The sequence below is a fragment of the Phalangium opilio genome, unplaced genomic scaffold (genome assembly GCF_054372755.1).
Source record: "Phalangium opilio isolate 3A_F unplaced genomic scaffold, DU_Popi_V2 ptg000070l_1, whole genome shotgun sequence".
NCBI classification, from domain to species: domain Eukaryota; kingdom Metazoa; phylum Arthropoda; class Arachnida; order Opiliones; family Phalangiidae; genus Phalangium; species Phalangium opilio.
In genome coordinates, this window is record NW_028324182.1 from 4101280 (window position 1) to 4117929 (window position 16650).

The 16650-nt window shown below is 34.9% G+C and overlaps 4 protein-coding genes across 7 annotated transcripts; 2 read left to right on the plus strand and 2 right to left on the minus strand.

The window, feature by feature from the left end:
* The first annotated feature begins 650 nt into the window (after positions 1-650).
* On the plus strand, positions 651-8788 carry LOC149661155 (X-linked retinitis pigmentosa GTPase regulator-like). 3 transcript variants are annotated; one of them, XR_016368792.1, is made up of 12 exons: positions 651-808; positions 1045-1263; positions 1322-1543; positions 2113-2262; positions 2336-2653; positions 3319-3581; positions 4194-4272; positions 4357-4511; positions 4585-4744; positions 5901-6076; positions 6159-6227; positions 6312-8788. XR_016368792.1 is itself a non-coding variant. In XM_089842569.1 (12 exons), exons 1-12 carry the CDS (start codon positions 778-780, stop codon positions 6333-6335), a joined length of 1851 nt encoding a protein of 616 aa, XP_089698695.1. In that variant the 5' UTR covers positions 651-777; the 3' UTR covers positions 6336-8788. The 3 variants fall into 3 exon arrangements, 2 of the variants coding, with proteins under 2 accessions (XP_089698695.1, XP_089698696.1); XM_089842569.1 differs by having other exon boundaries at positions 6174-6227; XM_089842570.1 differs by having other exon boundaries at positions 4360-4511; positions 6174-6227.
* Positions 8693-9660, minus strand: LOC149661156 (transmembrane protein 242). Its single transcript, XM_089842592.1, has 4 exons — positions 9505-9660; positions 9349-9449; positions 9144-9287; positions 8693-8932 (listed from the first exon to the last, which is right to left on the minus strand). The coding sequence occupies exons 1-4, from the start codon at positions 9542-9544 to the stop codon at positions 8792-8794; spliced, it is 426 nt and encodes a 141-aa protein (XP_089698718.1). The 5' UTR covers positions 9545-9660; the 3' UTR covers positions 8693-8791.
* Positions 9661-9912: 252 nt separating this feature from the next.
* On the plus strand, positions 9913-13194 carry TfIIEalpha (transcription factor IIEalpha). 2 transcript variants are annotated; one of them, XM_089842574.1, is made up of 5 exons: positions 9913-10961; positions 11070-11371; positions 11442-12020; positions 12077-12371; positions 12929-13194. In XM_089842574.1, coding segments are annotated over exons 1-5 (1365 nt in total). In that variant the 5' UTR covers positions 9913-10960; the 3' UTR covers positions 13117-13194. The 2 variants fall into 2 exon arrangements, with proteins under 2 accessions (XP_089698700.1, XP_089698701.1); XM_089842575.1 differs by having other exon boundaries at positions 9913-10894.
* Positions 13195-16487, minus strand: LOC149661158 (dnaJ homolog subfamily C member 8). Its single transcript, XM_089842584.1, has 10 exons — positions 15843-16487; positions 15672-15773; positions 15548-15604; positions 15414-15480; positions 15249-15343; positions 14390-14461; positions 13765-13856; positions 13624-13699; positions 13437-13564; positions 13195-13364 (listed from the first exon to the last, which is right to left on the minus strand). The coding sequence occupies exons 1-10, from the start codon at positions 15915-15917 to the stop codon at positions 13358-13360; spliced, it is 771 nt and encodes a 256-aa protein (XP_089698710.1). The 5' UTR covers positions 15918-16487; the 3' UTR covers positions 13195-13357.
* Positions 16488-16650: the final 163 nt, after the last annotated feature.

Consider the following 16650-nt stretch of genomic DNA (forward strand, 5'->3'; position numbering starts at 1 on the left):
ATTTTATCTGTCATGCAAAATATAATAGCTTATTTTTTTCCCTATTACCTTACCGTTAAGTAGGCCCAAACACACACTAATAGCGTTTTCCTTTGGGTCCTCGCGGAGCGCTCCCAAGGAGCAATAAAAATGGTAGTAGTAGTTTCGAGCTTCGTTGAAGACTGTTTTTGGAGAATAGGATCTCCTAGTTTTATTCCTCCATGGGAGCGCTCCGCGAGGACCCATAGGAAAACGCTATAACGTAGCTTAGACATTTGAATATCCCGGCATTTATAGACAGGGCCGGAAATAAGCACAGGACACTGGGCATTGTCCAATAAAATTTTAAAATGTCCCATAATTTTTTTTTTAAACTAAGGGGGTCACTGGACATTTTGACCAATAAATTTTCCGAAGTTTTGATAGCTATTTATGCACACGGCAGTGGACAATGTCCAATAAATTCCTATAAGAAATTTCTCTTATTTCTGGCCCTGTTTATAGAGAACTCAATTGTGGCGCTTTCTGTTGCCGTTTTGCAAATTTCCATCGGCTGCTAGCTATCTGCTACCATGGAGTAGTATCATACGAGACCTAGCTACGGTGCTAGGCTCTTTTTAGGAAGTATAATTTATCACTACTATAAAACTACTCCATGGTAAAAAGTGACTTGTTCATTACCAAGGAAGAAGCCATAGTTCTGTTTAGGGTGGGCCGTGAGTTGAAAGTTGAGGACCGAGATTCATTAAACTTGTTAATATTTTAAATTTTATACTATTTAAATATTGATTCTGAATAATGACAGATGAAAATGATACTGAGCTTACAGGTAATATCTAAATATAAAGGCTATTTTATAACCATAACTAGAATACGAAATTATGAACAGGACAGAAACTTAATCTTTGTTTTTAAGCCTTGGTCTTGTTAAATCTTGGCCCTATCAAAGGCTTAACAAACTGCTGTCATGTTATGTTAAAATAAAAATAAATTCTACAATTGTAGTTTAATCCTATATTATTGTACTCAAATTGATTAAGATTATTTAAAATTTGTAAAACCCAGATGAAGGAGCGGTTTTTATATTTGGAAAGAGCCGCTTCTTTGAAGGTGATCCTGGCAGATTTTGGATTAAAGACGATCCAGTTCTTAATGTTTCTTGCGGTGATGAGCATACCGCTCTAGTAACTGCGAGTGGCAGAGTATTTACTTTCGGAAGTAACGAATGGGGACAATTAGGACATGGACATACCAATTCTGTTGATAAGCCTACTTTAGTTACTGGTAAATCCTCTCTTTCTTTGAAATAAAGGATCATCGTAAAAGATAAATGGTTTTTTAGGATTGAAAGGGGAATTTGTCACCGTTTTGGCTTGTGGTCGTTCCCATACTTTAGTCGGAACTGATAAAGGAATGGTGTTTGGATTTGGTTGTAATAATGAACATCAGCTCAGTATTCAACCCAAGACTGAAAATACATCTTGTCTATCTCCTATGCCAATATCTGGTCTTCACAGTGTTAAAATGCTTTCGGGTGGTGCTGAGCATTCAATGGCATTAACAGGCGAGTTAAATGTGTTTTAAAGGGAGGGTGAAGTTGAAAATCAAGTGATTTTTTATCGATTCTTCTACCAATTTTAAGACCAGTCTGCATAGTGACACATTCAGGAAATACCAACTCCGAATGATTTTAAAATTCAAATTAGGTTCAGATTTTGAGGATAATTTTAAAGAAGCCCCTCCGACCAATCGCGTAACGCCCTGCCTTTTTATTAACAAAATTCTCGTGGCACGCTCCATGTCTCGCGCCACGATTGTCACGTTGCGCGCGAATTTTATCAAATCTCGTGATAAATTTCATTCGACACGTAACATGCCACGAGAATTTTGTTAATAAAAAGGCAGGGCGTTACGCGATTGGTCGGCAGTCCTTGTTTAAAATTATTCTTAAAATCTGAACCTAATTTGAATTTTAAAATCATTCGGAGTTGGTATTTCCTGAATGTTTCACTATGCAGACTGGTCTTAAAATTGGTAGAAGAATCGATAAAAAATCACTTGATTTTCCTCTTCACCCTCCCTTTAAAAAAATATAAAAAAAATTACTCTAGGGTTATAATTATAAATTTTTAGAAAGGGGAAGCATTTATGTTTGGGGGACTGGACACGAAGGCCAATTAGGAATGGGGGAAAGAACAGAATGTCCGACACCTACTGAATTAAAAACTGATAGTTGCGCTATTTGTTTGAGCGCTGGTTATTATCATTCTGCATTTATCACGGGTAAAAATTAAATTTTAGTTTTGAAATAATAGTTTTTACTTTTTAGTTTAATTACTGTGTTAATATAATTAAGTTGATGGAAAACTTTGGACATTTGGAGATAAAGAAAATGGAAAATTGGGACTTAATGATAATCAGCTTAAAAAGCATTTTAAACCTCAAACTGTTCCTGATTTACCTGGAAAATTAATCTGGGTATCTTGCGGAGCTCAGCATACTTGTTTCGTGACAGCTGATGGGAAAGTTTTTGCATTTGGTGATGGCAATTTGGGACAACTCGGATTGGGAAATGAGATTCGTAATACTAGTCAACCTAAACAGGTTAAATCCCTTAATAATATTAGAGTGGCTAGAACTTATTGCGGAGAAAATCATACTGGATTTTTAGCTGGTAAGAAATTAAAAATTTTGTTTTAGGTCTTCTTAACAGGGTTCATACAAACCTGGAAAACAGGGGAAACCTGGAAAAATAAGGGAAATAAATAGTTGTCAAAAACCTCAGGGAAATATTGAATTTTTAGTAAAATTCAGGGAAATTTGCGTCAAATAGGGGCCGAGTAATTAAGCAAAATGTTCAGAAACATACCCTCCATAGGAATAGCATTAGACCAAACTTTGGAGGCTTATAACTCTGGTTCTACTAGAGATACAGGGATGTCCTTTGATTATGTTATAGTCCTATTTGCCCCCAATCCAACCATTCTAAAAACTTGGGATTTCGTCAAACAGGGGCCGAGTAATTAAGCAAAATGCTCATAAACATATTTTCAGTAGGATTAACATTACACTATACGTTGGAGGCTCATAACTCTGGTTCAACTAGAGATACGGGGACGTCCTTTGATTATGTAATAGTCCTATTTGCCCCCCCCCCCTCCTTTGTTAACATTTGCTCCATAGGATACTCCATATACGGGAAAAACCTGGAAAACTCAGGGAAGTATATGGGGAAAAACCTGGAAATCTCAGGGAAATTTGTTTTCCACAAGTTGTATGAACCCTGCAAGTTAATTAATATTCTTTAAATGAATTCTGGTATTTGCTATTTTATTTTAGAAGGTGGTAAATTGTACTTGTGCGGTAGTGGAAGACACTCTAAACTTGGGCTTCCCCTTGATGATGATGTCCCCAATCAATTTGAACCTCAATTAGTCCCCGTTTTTGAACACTTATCTGTCCAACAAGTCGCTTGCGGTGGATGTCATACTGTAGCACTCGCTGTTGAACAAACTAAATCCTTTTCAGTTCGACTGATAGAGGCTAAAAATGTTCTTGAAAAATTGCTTGATGAAGGAGATGCTATTATACAGCAAAATAATGTATGAATTAAGTTTTGAAACAAGGTTGCCATGGGTCAGGGAAACCCGGAAAAGTCAGGGAATTTGAAAATGGGCCAAAAAGTCAGGGAATTTGATTTTAGTGGGTAAAATATCTGGGGATAAGTCTTTATTGTAAGAGTATTGAAAGTTTCTCCTCATCCTGTCTAGAATTGTTTTTATAAAGTAAATGCCTTTAAAAAAATCTCTTAGACTGTTATTTGTTGTTAAAATGTTTCTTAGTCATTTTGGTGCAACAAATACATTGGAAAACTTAATGTAGATCGAGTTTATTTAATTATAAGCACTTAAAACGTGCTGTAAACATTTACACTTTCGGACTAAAAAGGTCAGGGAAAATCTAAGAAAAAGGTCAGGGAAAATCTCAGAATAAGGTCGGGGAAAATCTCAGAAAAAGGTCAGGGAAAATCTCAGAAAAAGGTCGGGGAAAATCTAAGAAAAAGGTCGGGGAAAATCTCAGAAAAAGGTCGGGGAAAATCTCAGAAAAAGGTCGGGGAATTTCAAATTTGGTTCTGAAAATTCCGTGGCAACCCTGTAAAATATCTGAAATTGATTTTTAAAAGTTAAAAACTTAATTACATGTTAACTTGTTAGCTTCCTCCTCTTCCAATGAGTCCAATTCCTACTGACGCAAATCCTTTGGATAAAGCGAAACTTCCAGATATTGAAAAAGGTATAGATTATTACCAGATAAATAAAAATATTTTTTTTTTACCAAATTGATTTCAAATAAGTTTTTTTTTAAAAAAATTCAAAGTAGATTCTTCCATTGAAAATGAAAAGAATGGAGAAGTTCAAGTAAGAAGAATGAAAAAACAGATGAAAAGAAGATCGTTATTGAAAGAAGCTGAAGATGACAAAAGTATTCGTCATGTTGATAGTGATGTTGAAGATTTAGATTCTGATGATGGGGTATTTAAATTAAACGTGATTTAAATTAATTTTCTTGGTAGATAATTTAATTATTTATTTATTTCTGTTATAGTTTAGACCAGCAAGATTAGCATCGGGTGAAATGTTAAGTCCAGATTTCCCAAGTAATGAAGATCTACTTGATAAAGTGTTTGATGAGGAAGGGAAAAAGGTGCGGGATGTTGGTGCTGCACCCTTAAATGAGAATGAAAAAGACCCTGAAGAAAAGGGAAGTAAGTTTTTAATTTCTTTATTGATTTAAAGGGAATGAGAAGCTTCGTTTGAAAAACCCCTGATTTATATAGCAAAAGATAGAATTAATTTCTGTCAATTCAAAAATATCGAGCTTTTAATTCTCGGATTTCTGCTTATTTGGTCGCAATATGCATTTGAAAATGCTTCGTATGAAATTACTAGCTGTTACCCGCGGCGTCGCTCGCGTGAAATAAGAACTTCCACCAAAATGATATAAGGAATGGGTAGATTCAAAAGTCTTACATAATAGACTTATGGTAGATTTTATTGCTGACTAATATTTTTGTAGCACCCAAGGAGCGAAGGCACTTGGTGTTGTCCGTCAGCCCGTCGGGACATTTTTTATTACTTTTCACGCGGACATTATTCTATAAAGAAGGGTTTTTAAGTTTTTGGCCGCCATTTAAAAAGATGGCAACAAATCGAACCCAAAATACCATTCAGCCCGTCTATAGGTTAAAGGAAACCACTGTTCTAAATATTTTTGAAATCGGTTGAAAAGCGCGGACTTTGTTGCATAGAGAAGAATTTTTACATTTCTGGGCGCCATTTTTTAAGATGGCGGCGGATCGGAAAAATCTTTCTTAGTACGCGCCTACTACTTATGTGTAACGTTCCTGCAAATTTTCAGACTTCTAGGGCAAGCGGTTTGGGCTGGGCATTGATTATCAGTCAGTCAGTCAGGACTTTGATTTATATAGATATAGATTTGAAATCCTTATTTTATGAAAGGCTAAAATGTTTCCCTGTAGGCTGACGTCACAGATATATTTTTTCACGTCAGATGGTGCCACTCTCTCCGCTATCAGACCACCCAGAGTTTAGACTGGCGAGAAGCTATAGGATTCCCGCGCTTTATTTTTACTCACGTCATAGTGATGTCATCAAACGGGCGAACAAGCTCGACAAGACAAAATTATTGATATATTGAAACTGCATGAGTTTTCGTGATTTTTCAATGGGATTTTAAAAATAGAAACTTTGCTTCAATTATATTAAAAACTTGATATTTTGAAAGTAGAGACTCGAAAGTGTAATAAATAATACCACTTTCGAGGGAAAATATGATATGGAATTGTAAATTCGCATACCCTTTAAATAAGAAGGAAATTAAATTTATTGTATTTTTTCTAGCTCCATCTCGAATAGCAAAAATGTTTGGTTTTCAAAAGAAAAGTCTCTCTCATCAGTCTTTAGAGAAGAGTGGAGGAGGTTCAGCCACATCTTCTCCTTTAAAAACTGGATCTACAAGCGAAGCAGACCCGGCAAATGAGTCAGAAAATCGTCCTAAAGAATGCTCTCCTAAGAAGGTTAGTATTTTAATCTAGATTAAACTAATTACTAACGTTTTATTATCAAATTAAGAACGGCAATTTTTGAGCCTCAATATAGTTACTTTGTTTCTAGAAAAACAAGAGTCCCAAGAAAGGTTACGTGTCATCAAAATCAACAGAGACTGAAGTAAGTTTGTTATTTAACTTGTTTTTATTTATGAATTAATTTTATTGTTTAATTAAAACTTTAATTTGTGTTTTCACTTATTAGTCAAAAGCATGCACCGTTTTATGAACTGGAAAATAGATTAACATTAACGTAAGTCAGAAGATAATGTTTTAAAAATTACAAATGTGACTGTGCTTTTAGGCGAAAATGGTGTCAAGCTTAAAAAAGGGGGAAAGAAATAGTAGGCTAAATATTATTTTAAATGAGATTTTCTTTAATTGTTCCTTTTAATTTTAATTATTTTATGTGATATTTGTCAGTCTTCAAGATTTTTTAAACAGATGGTATTATTATAATTATTAATTAATAATTATTTCGTGTCAGATGACTACCAACGAAATATACAAGGCCCATGCGGGCGAAACTGTTTTTATTTTCTTCCGGACCTCGCTTCTCCACTAGAGGCGCGTTTAAGTCTAAAAAAATTAGGTAAACGTCACGTGGCCATCTGTCTGCCCTAAGTTTTTAACTTCGAGCGAGCGGCGGGATTTCATGTGCATTAAACCTAGGACCTCGCTTCTCCACTAGAGGCGCGTTTAAGTCTAAAAAAATTAGGTAAACGTCACGTGGCCATCTGTCTGCCCTAAGTTTTGAACTTCGAGCGAGCGGCGGGATTTCATGTGCATTAAACCTAGGACCTCGCTTCTCCACTAGAGGCGCGTTTAAGTCTAAAAAAATTAGGTAAACGTCACGTGGCCATCTGTCTGCCCTAAGTTTCACCTCCAGCGAGCGGCGGGATTTCATGTGCATTAAGCCTAATCAGTAAGTGTATTAAAGAGACTAAGAAGCGCCATCTATCCACCACACAAGTCAAATATATATGGGTGAGGAACCCCTTCCAAGTGAGCGTGCATGGGCCTTGTACATCTTGTTGGTAGTGGTCAGATTTATTTAAGATTAAAAAGAAAAACAAATCAGGGCTCGGGAGTCGGAGTTTTTAGTAAACAAACACTGCCAGTGTTTAAAGAAAATATTTCAGAGCTTTTATTTTAAAATTACAGCCAATATTTTAACTTCCTCGAGTTCCTTGTTGTTTGTGGGTTTATTTTATTTTAACATCAGTACAAATTTTATTTCAAAAATTTATTATAATAGTCAAATTGAAATTATTATTATTACAAAACCTTATAATAATTACAATGATTTGATTCCTAAAGTGGTCTTCGAAAAAATTTTGACCTTTGGCCCGTGTTTTGTTTTGTTATCAACCGTTTTATAAATAAGCCAAGTCCGTGAGATTTTAAATGTCATTTAACAAAATCCAATATTTCTATTTAATTTTAAATCCTACAAAAAAAATCAATACTCATTAGTGATTTGAAGATTTCACAGAATTTTTAAAAAAAATCACTTTTCAAAGTCAGAAAATTTAAGATTGATGTATATAATTTATTTATAAAATTTAAACTTTTAAAGCAAAATTTTAAATTAAGCAAGTTTATTTTTATTTGTAATTATAAATTTATTTTTATGGTTTTACTTTTAATGCAAAGAAATTAAGAAATACTTACTTTTAATTTTTAAACTATAAACTTTTCTAAATTTTATAAGCTTATTACGCAATATACAAAATAATATTGATAGAAGAAAAAATAAATGCAATTTTAGTAATCTTATTAACACCAAATGTGGATGAAAGGGAAAGTATGACAATGGCCATAGAGCCTGTGTTAAAAAACGAGGACATCAAAGTTTCGCCAATAACTATTTAGTTTACTAGTGACTGATGGACTTGCAAACTCGCGACTGAAAGTAGTTCAGACATTTATGCTCCTTGGTTTAACCACAGCCCACTCGATCACGCGAATCACGACGCAAGCTGCTCACGCTATAGCTAAATTACTTAGATTTGTTTTAAACGTATCTAGTTTTATGTGCTCTTCTATTGCTTCGATAACCTTACTAAAATCCATACTATACCTTCAAATACCTTTTAAAACATTACCAGCTACTCTGTTCTGACTACAAACACAAATCGAGGAAGTTCTAGCATACACAATAGCAGACGACGGTAACCGCGTAACCGCGAATTAACACAAGACCTATTTTAAGGGAGTGAACAGGCCCAGTATAGCTACGCCAATAAACCGGTCAACTACGGCGAAACTCTGATGACTCGCGACTTTTGGCCATTATCATACTTTTCCTCTCATCCACTTTTGTTAACACCAATATACTCGGAATAGGTTTTTTTCGCGCGTTTTAAAAGTGTGCCTTAGGAAAGGCTTTGCGGGTGAGAAACCGATTAAAAAGAAAAAAAAAGCTGTGATGTTAATGCCTAGTTGGCTTAAGAATATTGATAATCATTATATTTTGACTGACGCTTTTATCTCTCTCAAGTCTTTTTACAACTTGTAAGCTGCCTTTAATATAAAAGAATTTGAAACATCCCCCAACAAAAAAAAAAAACAAATTACAAGCTATTTAGTCTACAACAAGCTTTTATTGAAAACATTTAAAAATATTTAGCACTGAGACATTTTCAAATAACTATTAAATAAAATGATCTTTATCCTCTATTTCTACGTCTTCTTCTTTTTTTCATCCTCTTCGATAATATAACTTAGTAAATCCCTTAATGAGCTAAATTCCGTTCTTCCTTCATTTTCCTTTTTAGGTATCGTTGGAAGTATGGAACCAACTTTGTATCTGAATTCTTCCATCTATTTAATTAAAATCTATTTTTGAATCCTTTAACTTAATAATTTCACAAATTATAGATAGTTTTCACACATGGAGGATTCATACCATTTACACCAGGAGACCAGGCTATCTGGAGGACGAAAACCCGTCTGCTTTTGTCCTCCAGATAGCCCGGCTTCCTGGTGTAAATGGTATGAATCCTCCATGTGTGAAAACTATCTATAAGCTTACATTATTAACACCCAAGGCTTTCCAAACTGCGAAACAAAATAAGCTGAACCCAGAAACAGCGTAAGCGGTACCCCAACCCAATGCTCTTAAAGCTAATGAACCTCCTGTTTCTTCCTTAGCATTAATTTCCCCAATTTGCATTCCCTAAAAGGTATTGAATACATTATTAAATTAAGGGATTATAGGAAATTTGGAATTTTAAGACCTTCAGAAAGAATTTCGGGTCTTTTTTCTTGGCCATGGCAAGTGTGGTACCAAATCCAAATAAGATGGAAGCCCCAGTGACAGTTCCCATAAACATCGCTTCTATTTTAGAAATATTTAATAATTATGATATTTTACATAATTACGCAAATATTACTTAGATAGCGATCTGTCTTTTTATGTTTTTCCTTCTCCATTACAAATACATGCTTTTTAATTATTTAGTTGGTTAACTTGGTTCGCGGGGCCCGGCAATCCCTAAATTACCGCCAACTTAGAATCTGCCGAAAATTGCCGAAAGTAAAAAAACTCTACAATAGTACTTTTTCCACTGTGCGTCGTCTGCTAGAAAACACCCTTTGGCGCTGTTATTTTATGAGAGTAAACGTTCGAATTTACGTTGATTAGTATTATCAGAAGGGGATAATAGGAGAAGGATGACACTCTGTAACCTCTTAATGCTTTAGTTATGTAACGTCATTCTTCAGAGGCTCACCCTTTTAGTTTGCTTTCCCGCTCATCAAACTACAAATAGGCATCGCACGGTAAGGTGAATTCTATAACTGTTTGTTTGTACTAAATCCCCAGCAATCATCCCACAAACCTCGTCTTGACATGGGACAAAAATGCACAAGCGCGTCTTGCCAAATATTTAAACGCTGATAAAGTAATGATGAGGGAACTATTTATCGTGTATGTGATACGGTTTAGTAACCTTGCTCTAAATGATCCGATGTTGGGAAGAGTGACGTTACACTTACCCCGCTTTGTGGTACACTTCTCTCGAAGAGAAGTATTATATACTTCTGGTATTATTTAAACGTGTTTAAATGGCATTGCGTTAGACAATGGAGGAGTTTAGTGGATTTTAAGTATAGTTTTTCCGATGTTTAAATGTCCGAAAATTTTGAAGGAGCATTATAAGATTAATTTAAACTTGTTTAAGTCGTTAATTAGCTTTAATTTTGTTTTGTTTCGAAAAATGCCGAAAATAAACACACTACTGTACCGCCACTATTTCGCAGTCTTTTTTGTTGAGAGAAAACGTTTTCATTACTTTGATTTGTAATATTTAAACGTATTTAAATGGTCTTGCGTTATTATATTCAAATGAAGTCGTTATTTAGCTTTAATCATGGTTTTTTAGATTTTACCGCCTAGTCTTTTGATTTGCCGAATTACTTTTATATGCAATACCTGTGATAATTAACCATTCGTATTACAAGGCGGTCTTCAAAAGTCAACCCATGACTTTATGTACCAAACAACAAATAAATAAATAGAAAACTACTCTATTTTACCGCCTCAGTCGAAATTCAAGTCAATCTAGCCAAAGGGTGTTTTCTTGCGGACGACGCACAGTGGAAAAAGTACTATTGTAGAGTTTTTTATTTTCGGCAGATTCCAAGTTGGCGGTAATTTAGGGATTGCCCTATATGGAGTAGTTGACGTGAAACAAATCTAAGTACGATAGTTAAGAATTATTACGTTGATTTATAACTACATATCTTGGACATGAGTATTAATATATTCGTCAATAACAACGAGTTAGTATCAAGTTGGCGGTAATTTAGGGATTGCCTATATTAAGTAGTTGACGTGAAACAAATTTAAGTACGATAGTTAAGAATTATTACGTTGATTTATAACTACATATCTTGGACAAAGTTAAAGTTTGTAAACCTTGATCTGTTCTGTTTCTGTGGTTCGGTTTCATTGGAGTGAGAACCATGGAAGATTCATCTCCCGTTGTGACTGAAGTTCCTAGTTCTTTGAAGAGACTCGTTCGAATGGTCATGCGAGGATTTTATACTATTGAGCATGTCATTGTCATCGATATGCTTATACGCAATCCGTGCATGAAAGAAGATGATCTAGTTGAACTCCTACAGTTTGAGAGAAAACAATTGAGAGCTGTTATAGCTCAACTCAAGAATGATCGCTTTGTCAAAGTTCGTCTAAGAATGGAAACGGGGCCGGATGGCAAAGCCACTCGACAAAACTACTATTATATAAATTATAAAGTTAGTATTAATGGCAATTCATGTCAAAAACCCGTGGTATTATGAGGGTAATGAATCTTGTAATTTTCAGGTTTTCGTTAATGTATTAAAATACAAATTAGACCATATGAGACGGAAAATTGAGATGGAAGAAAGAGACTTAACAAGTAGAGCGTCTTTTAAGTGTGACGCCTGTGAAAAAACTTTCACTGACCTAGAAGCCGGCCAACTTTTTGATATGACTACCGGAGAGTTTAAATGTAGTTACTGTTCATCTATCGTTGAAGAAGACACTAGTGCCTTACCTAGAACAGATTCCAGACTATTATTAGCCAAATTTAACGAACAAATTGAACCATTATACGTCCTTCTTCGTGAAGTTGAAGATATCAGGCTGGCTCCTGAAATTTTAGAGCCTGAACCTACAGATGTTTCCCAACTTAAGAGAGACGCTGATGTTCACGATAAACATAAAAATAACCAGAATAAATCTATGGATAGTGGCAACTGGAGCGGAACTGCTACTAGAAACCGCGGTTTTCTAGTAGGAAATGAACAAGCAATCACGATAAACTTATCAGATTCTGCTAATAACCAAGAACAGGCTACGATAGAACGGAAAGAAAGACCAGTATGGATGACTGAAAGTACAGTCACAAATAATGAGAGGGTAAATAATGTAGGCTCAAAAGGATTCTGTCTGCCACGTCTGACGATATTCTTCAGTCTTATTCAGATTTCACTGGACGTTCTGATTCCATTGATCCACTTATCAAGGCAGCTCAATCAGCCGCCCAACCTCATAATATTCATACTCATTCCCTCCAAGCCTCTTCTACACCCGCCCCATCTTCCTCTTTATCCAGTAAATATCAGTCTAATCGTCAAGTGGATATCATGGAGGTTCTTTTAGCCCATGAAAATAAGGAGTCTTCCAGTAATGAATTGGTTATTCCTGGAGCTTCTGGACAAGATATCAATATCAACAGAGAAATTTTACCCGAACTCCGTGAAGAAAGAGGTAATAGGAGCAAGGATGATGGGCGGAGGATGCGAAATAGGCGCGCTGTGGAACAGTTGAGGTCCGGTGGGACGCTAAATATGGGGGAGGAATACTAGGCAAAATGGCGGGCGGTCTACGTGATTAGTCTGAAGCAGTCTGGGAAATAGCACACTTCCTCTGGTCCAAAACCAGTTTATTAATTGCTTGGACTAGTTTTTTAATTCGAGAAGTGGGGGTTACTGGTCCTCGGGACCAGTTTATTAATTGCAAATCTATAGGAGAACAAAGGCTGGGACCAGTTCAGAGACCAGTTTATTATTTCGGACATAGGGGGATCACTGGTCCCAAGGACTAGTTTAAAAAATATCCTTATCTCCCAGACTGGTCTGAAGTGGAATGCCCGCCATTTTCCCGAGTATTCCTCCCCTATTTTTTGCGTCCCACCGGACCTGAACTGTTCCACAGTTAGCGCGCCTATTTCTCTCAGATTTCGCATCCTCCCAACATCATCCTTGAAAGGAAAACGTTGGATGTTAAAAGAACTTAAGCCTAAGATTTGAGAAATAATTTTTTAGGGGATGAGGATGATGTTGGAGAAATGGAAAGTGACGATGACGATGATGACATGCCGGTTGTGATGATAGGCGATGAAAGGGTACCTTTACAAGCAATTACCAGTGATCATATAAACAAAATGACACCCGCTGAGAAAGATGTTTATATCAAGCTGAGTCAAGAGATGTATTCTAGTATGTATGAATAGAATACAGAAGATAATTCCAATTTGTTTTTAAATGGAAATTTATTTAATAAATAAAATAACCAATCAATGAGACAAACATTTCATTTCTAGTTTTTAATGTTTAAAAGTAAATGGGGAAACAAGGTTGATTTTCTTCACTGATTAAAGTGAACAAATGATAATATTTTGATAGTAAAAATGATAAATGTTGGTTGTGTTTGCGTAACATCACTTGACTTAAGTTTTTGTCCTACATTTTTGGTTAGTCCCTTTTGGATTAAAAGAAATAATATAAAATCTTTCACGTATTAAAATAATTTAATGACGGTAAAGTTTTTTACGTTGTGTTTTTGGCTTCTCTAATTTCAGCTTTATGTTTTGGTGGTCGAAATTCTTTCTTGATTTTCTTGCTCTTTTTACCTCCTGTTTGAAACTCTTTCCAGCTATGAACCCGATTTTCTCGACTTTCCTAAAATATTATTATTAATACATTGTTCGTTCGTAAAGTTACTGCGGTGTTGTATTTACTTCGTAGTTTTTATTCCATTCTTGTTCAACTTTTTTCATCTCTTCCTCTTCAATTTCTTGTTCCCGTTTTCGTTTTCTATAATAGTTTATTATTAACGGAATTAGAAAATTAATTTTAAATTAAATTATAATTAAAATAACCTTTCATCTAATTCGCGTTCTTCCATTTGCCGCTTTTTCCTTTCCATATCAGCGAATAATTTCATTGTTAAGACATAAACCGCGTGTTGTAACTATCAAGAAAATATACAAATCTAAGTTAAAATAAAAACTTAACAAGTTAAACTGTTTAACAGGGGTGTGCGAGTACTCGTTAAGTTCGAGTACTCGACTCGATGCTCGATAACAACACATTGAGATACTCGAGACAGATTCGAGTAGCTTTTTAACATCTTAAATGCTCGACAAATACTCGAGTCCGAGGCTTATAACTATAGCAGACGATGAGTTCATGATCATTTATTTTGAAAATCACCTGTTCAATGTTTAATTGATCACTAACAATCTTTTTGAACTAGTTAGATATTAGATAATTGAACATCTTCGTTCGTTATTTTCAAGAAATTTACAAAATTGCTACTCGACAAGTCAATATTTGAGACTCGATAATTACTCGAAAGACCCAAAATTTGACCTATCTAAATACTCGATACTCGAAAGTATTTTTGAGACTCGGCTCGATACTCTATAAGAAATTAGTTTTGATACTCGAACTCGGCTCGAAACCGAAAAAACGGGACTCGCACAACAACTGCTGTTTAATTACTTTCTCAGGATCATCTTCTTCTACTCTCGTGTCTTTACCAGCTTTCTTCAGTTTTCTTTTTTTCTCTTCAATCTGTTAAAAGATAAAAACTCGCCAAATGAGTGAGTGTTACTACCTCTGTTTTATAAAATAATAATAATAATAATAATAATAATAATAAAAAAGGAAAATAAAAATTTTGGAAGTTTTGTTGGTTAGGTTGTTTTCCCGAACTTTTTCTCTCTAGATATTCCATTACTTACGTTGGTGAAAATGGCCAAATAAATCCTTCAAAATCGGGATTGAATGGAAATCTGTGAAAAATTTGACAGAATCGGGTTTCGCTAATAAACATAAGCCTAATCTAAAGTAGCATTAGTCTTTTTTTAAAGGGTATAAATTACAACTATATATATATATATATAAGTATATATTAATAATATCAGAAGTATATAATACTTCTCTTCGAGAGAGAAGTGTACCACAAAGCTGGGTAAGTGTAACGTCATTCTTCCCAACATCCCTTTACATTTAGAGCAAGGTTACTAAACCGAATCACATACGCGATAAATAGTTCCCTTATAATTACTCTATTAGCGTTTAAATATTTGGCAAGACGCATGCGCTTGTGCATTTCTGTCCCCACGTCAAGACAATGAAGGTTTGTGGGATGATTGCTGAGGATTTAGTGCCAAACAATTATAGAATTCACCTTACGGTGCGATGCCCATTTGTAGTTTGATGAGCGGGAAAGCTAACTAAAAGGGGGAGCCTCGGAAGAGTGACGTTACATAACTAAAGCATTAAGAGGATACAGAGTGTCATCCTTCTACTATTATCCCCTTCTGATAATATATACTTTTTTAAAAGAGTTGTTTACCATTTGACTTGTTCGTCCTTTAGCTTCTTCTATAACATCTAAAGCTTTAGCTCGTGCAGCATCATCTTCTAATAGTTTGTACGCTTTGTTGATGACTAAACAATCGGAATAGAAAATATAACTTAGTTAAATAGTGTTTGTTAGTAATTTATGATATTTATTTACTGTCAAAAGCGGCTTGGGCTCTGTCCCTGTTGTCAGGATTTTTGTCAGGATGAACCAGAAATGATAGCTATTTTATGTTTATTTCAATTTAGCTTTCAATAATTTATAAATTACACAGAGGAAATATAGTTTACCCTTCGATATTGTTTCTTAATGTCATCCATTTTAGCTTCGGGATTTACGTGCAACACCTAGATCAATACGCGAGTGAATAAATGAAATTTAAGTGAGCGAACTTGATAAGTTACGCTAACGTACCTCAAATGGATTCAAATTGAAATAAGTTGAGCCAGGCCTTAATAGTCGATCAATTTGTTGTTTGGGTGTTAGTACAGAATCCCGTTTTTCAATATCTTTTACCTGAAATAGGTTAAAACTTACATTCAAAAAGGAACTTTAATTTATATTAATATTATCATTCAATTTTACCTCCGCTAAGAAATCTTGAAACAAGTTATCTGGTGGCGCGGGGAGGCTATTATAACCGCTACTTCCTGCCATCATCGTTATTTGTACTCGCTAATGTCAATTATAGTCTAAATGTTGATTTTAACGTAATTAAACCAAAATTTGTTCATATGGTTTGTTTTCTTTCTTGGGTGTGAGGAGGAAGCTTCTCTGTTAGACACTTGCGATTTTTTTTTTAAACCAACAGGTCTTTGGGACTTAATATTTATTTTCGTTAGTGACAGCTACTTCTTTTAAATCCCGGATTATTATTCTTTGGAATTTATGTAATTTCTCACGGTTAAATTTAATTTTTTTATAAGAAAACACCGCTTCTTCGTCCCCCCCTAAACGCCGCCAAAAACAGCGTCCATGTTTTTAGTTTAGGTAGGAGCCAAAGGATAATGACGCAACAAAAAGTAGTTCTCTCAGAAACTATTTAGAAATATAGAAAATATTACAGAATCTGTGTTTTTATGTCATTTATAAATATAAAAACAGGCAATTAATTATCTTTTAAAATTAGCACTCGTATTTAGGTAATAAAATTTTAAAATGCGCGTGCTTTGACTTTTTGCTCCCCGTAGATCTAAAGGGTTAACGGTGAAAATGACACCCTTCCTCCACCCCTCGTCCCTGCTTTCGGCTACGGATTACGGAAGTAATAGAAAATTCACGGAAGATTGGAAACAGGGCTGAACATCAAAACCTTTTTTCAACTTTTCAAATAATAATTTTCTAAAATTTAACAATAAGATTGTTAATCTAAGTCTTAAGCTACCAATTAAGT

Bases quoted from the DNA above. Each gene is read 5' to 3' on its own strand.
- LOC149661158 (XM_089842584.1), bottom strand. From the start codon at position 15,917: ATGATGGCAGGAAGTAGCGGTTATAATAGCCTCCCCGCGCCACCAGAT. The intron at 14,462-15,248 runs GTAAACAACTCT...ATCTTTTAACAG, and splicing joins AAGGACGAACAAGTCAAATG to ATTGAAGAGAAAAAAAGAAA. The intron at 13,857-14,389 runs GTAATTAAACAG...TTTTCTTGATAG, and splicing joins AAGAAGATGATCCTGAGAAA to TTACAACACGCGGTTTATGT.
- LOC149661156 (XM_089842592.1), bottom strand. From the start codon at position 9,544: ATGGAGAAGGAAAAACATAAAAAGACAGATCGCTATCTAA. The intron at 9,288-9,348 runs GTCTTAAAATTC...AATACCTTTTAG, and splicing joins ACCCGAAATTCTTTCTGAAG to GGAATGCAAATTGGGGAAAT. The intron at 8,933-9,143 runs GTAAGCTTATAG...TTAATTAAATAG, and splicing joins AAGCCTTGGGTGTTAATAAT to ATGGAAGAATTCAGATACAA.
- LOC149661155 (XM_089842569.1), top strand. From the start codon at position 778: ATGACAGATGAAAATGATACTGAGCTTACAG. The intron at 1,264-1,321 runs GTAAATCCTCTC...ATGGTTTTTTAG, and splicing joins TAAGCCTACTTTAGTTACTG to GATTGAAAGGGGAATTTGTC. The intron at 1,544-2,112 runs GCGAGTTAAATG...ATAAATTTTTAG, and splicing joins GCATTCAATGGCATTAACAG to AAAGGGGAAGCATTTATGTT.
- TfIIEalpha (XM_089842574.1), top strand. The intron at 11,372-11,441 runs GTTAGTATTAAT...TGTAATTTTCAG, and splicing joins ACTATTATATAAATTATAAA to GTTTTCGTTAATGTATTAAA. The intron at 12,021-12,076 runs GTAAATAATGTA...GATATTCTTCAG, and splicing joins CAGTCACAAATAATGAGAGG to TCTTATTCAGATTTCACTGG.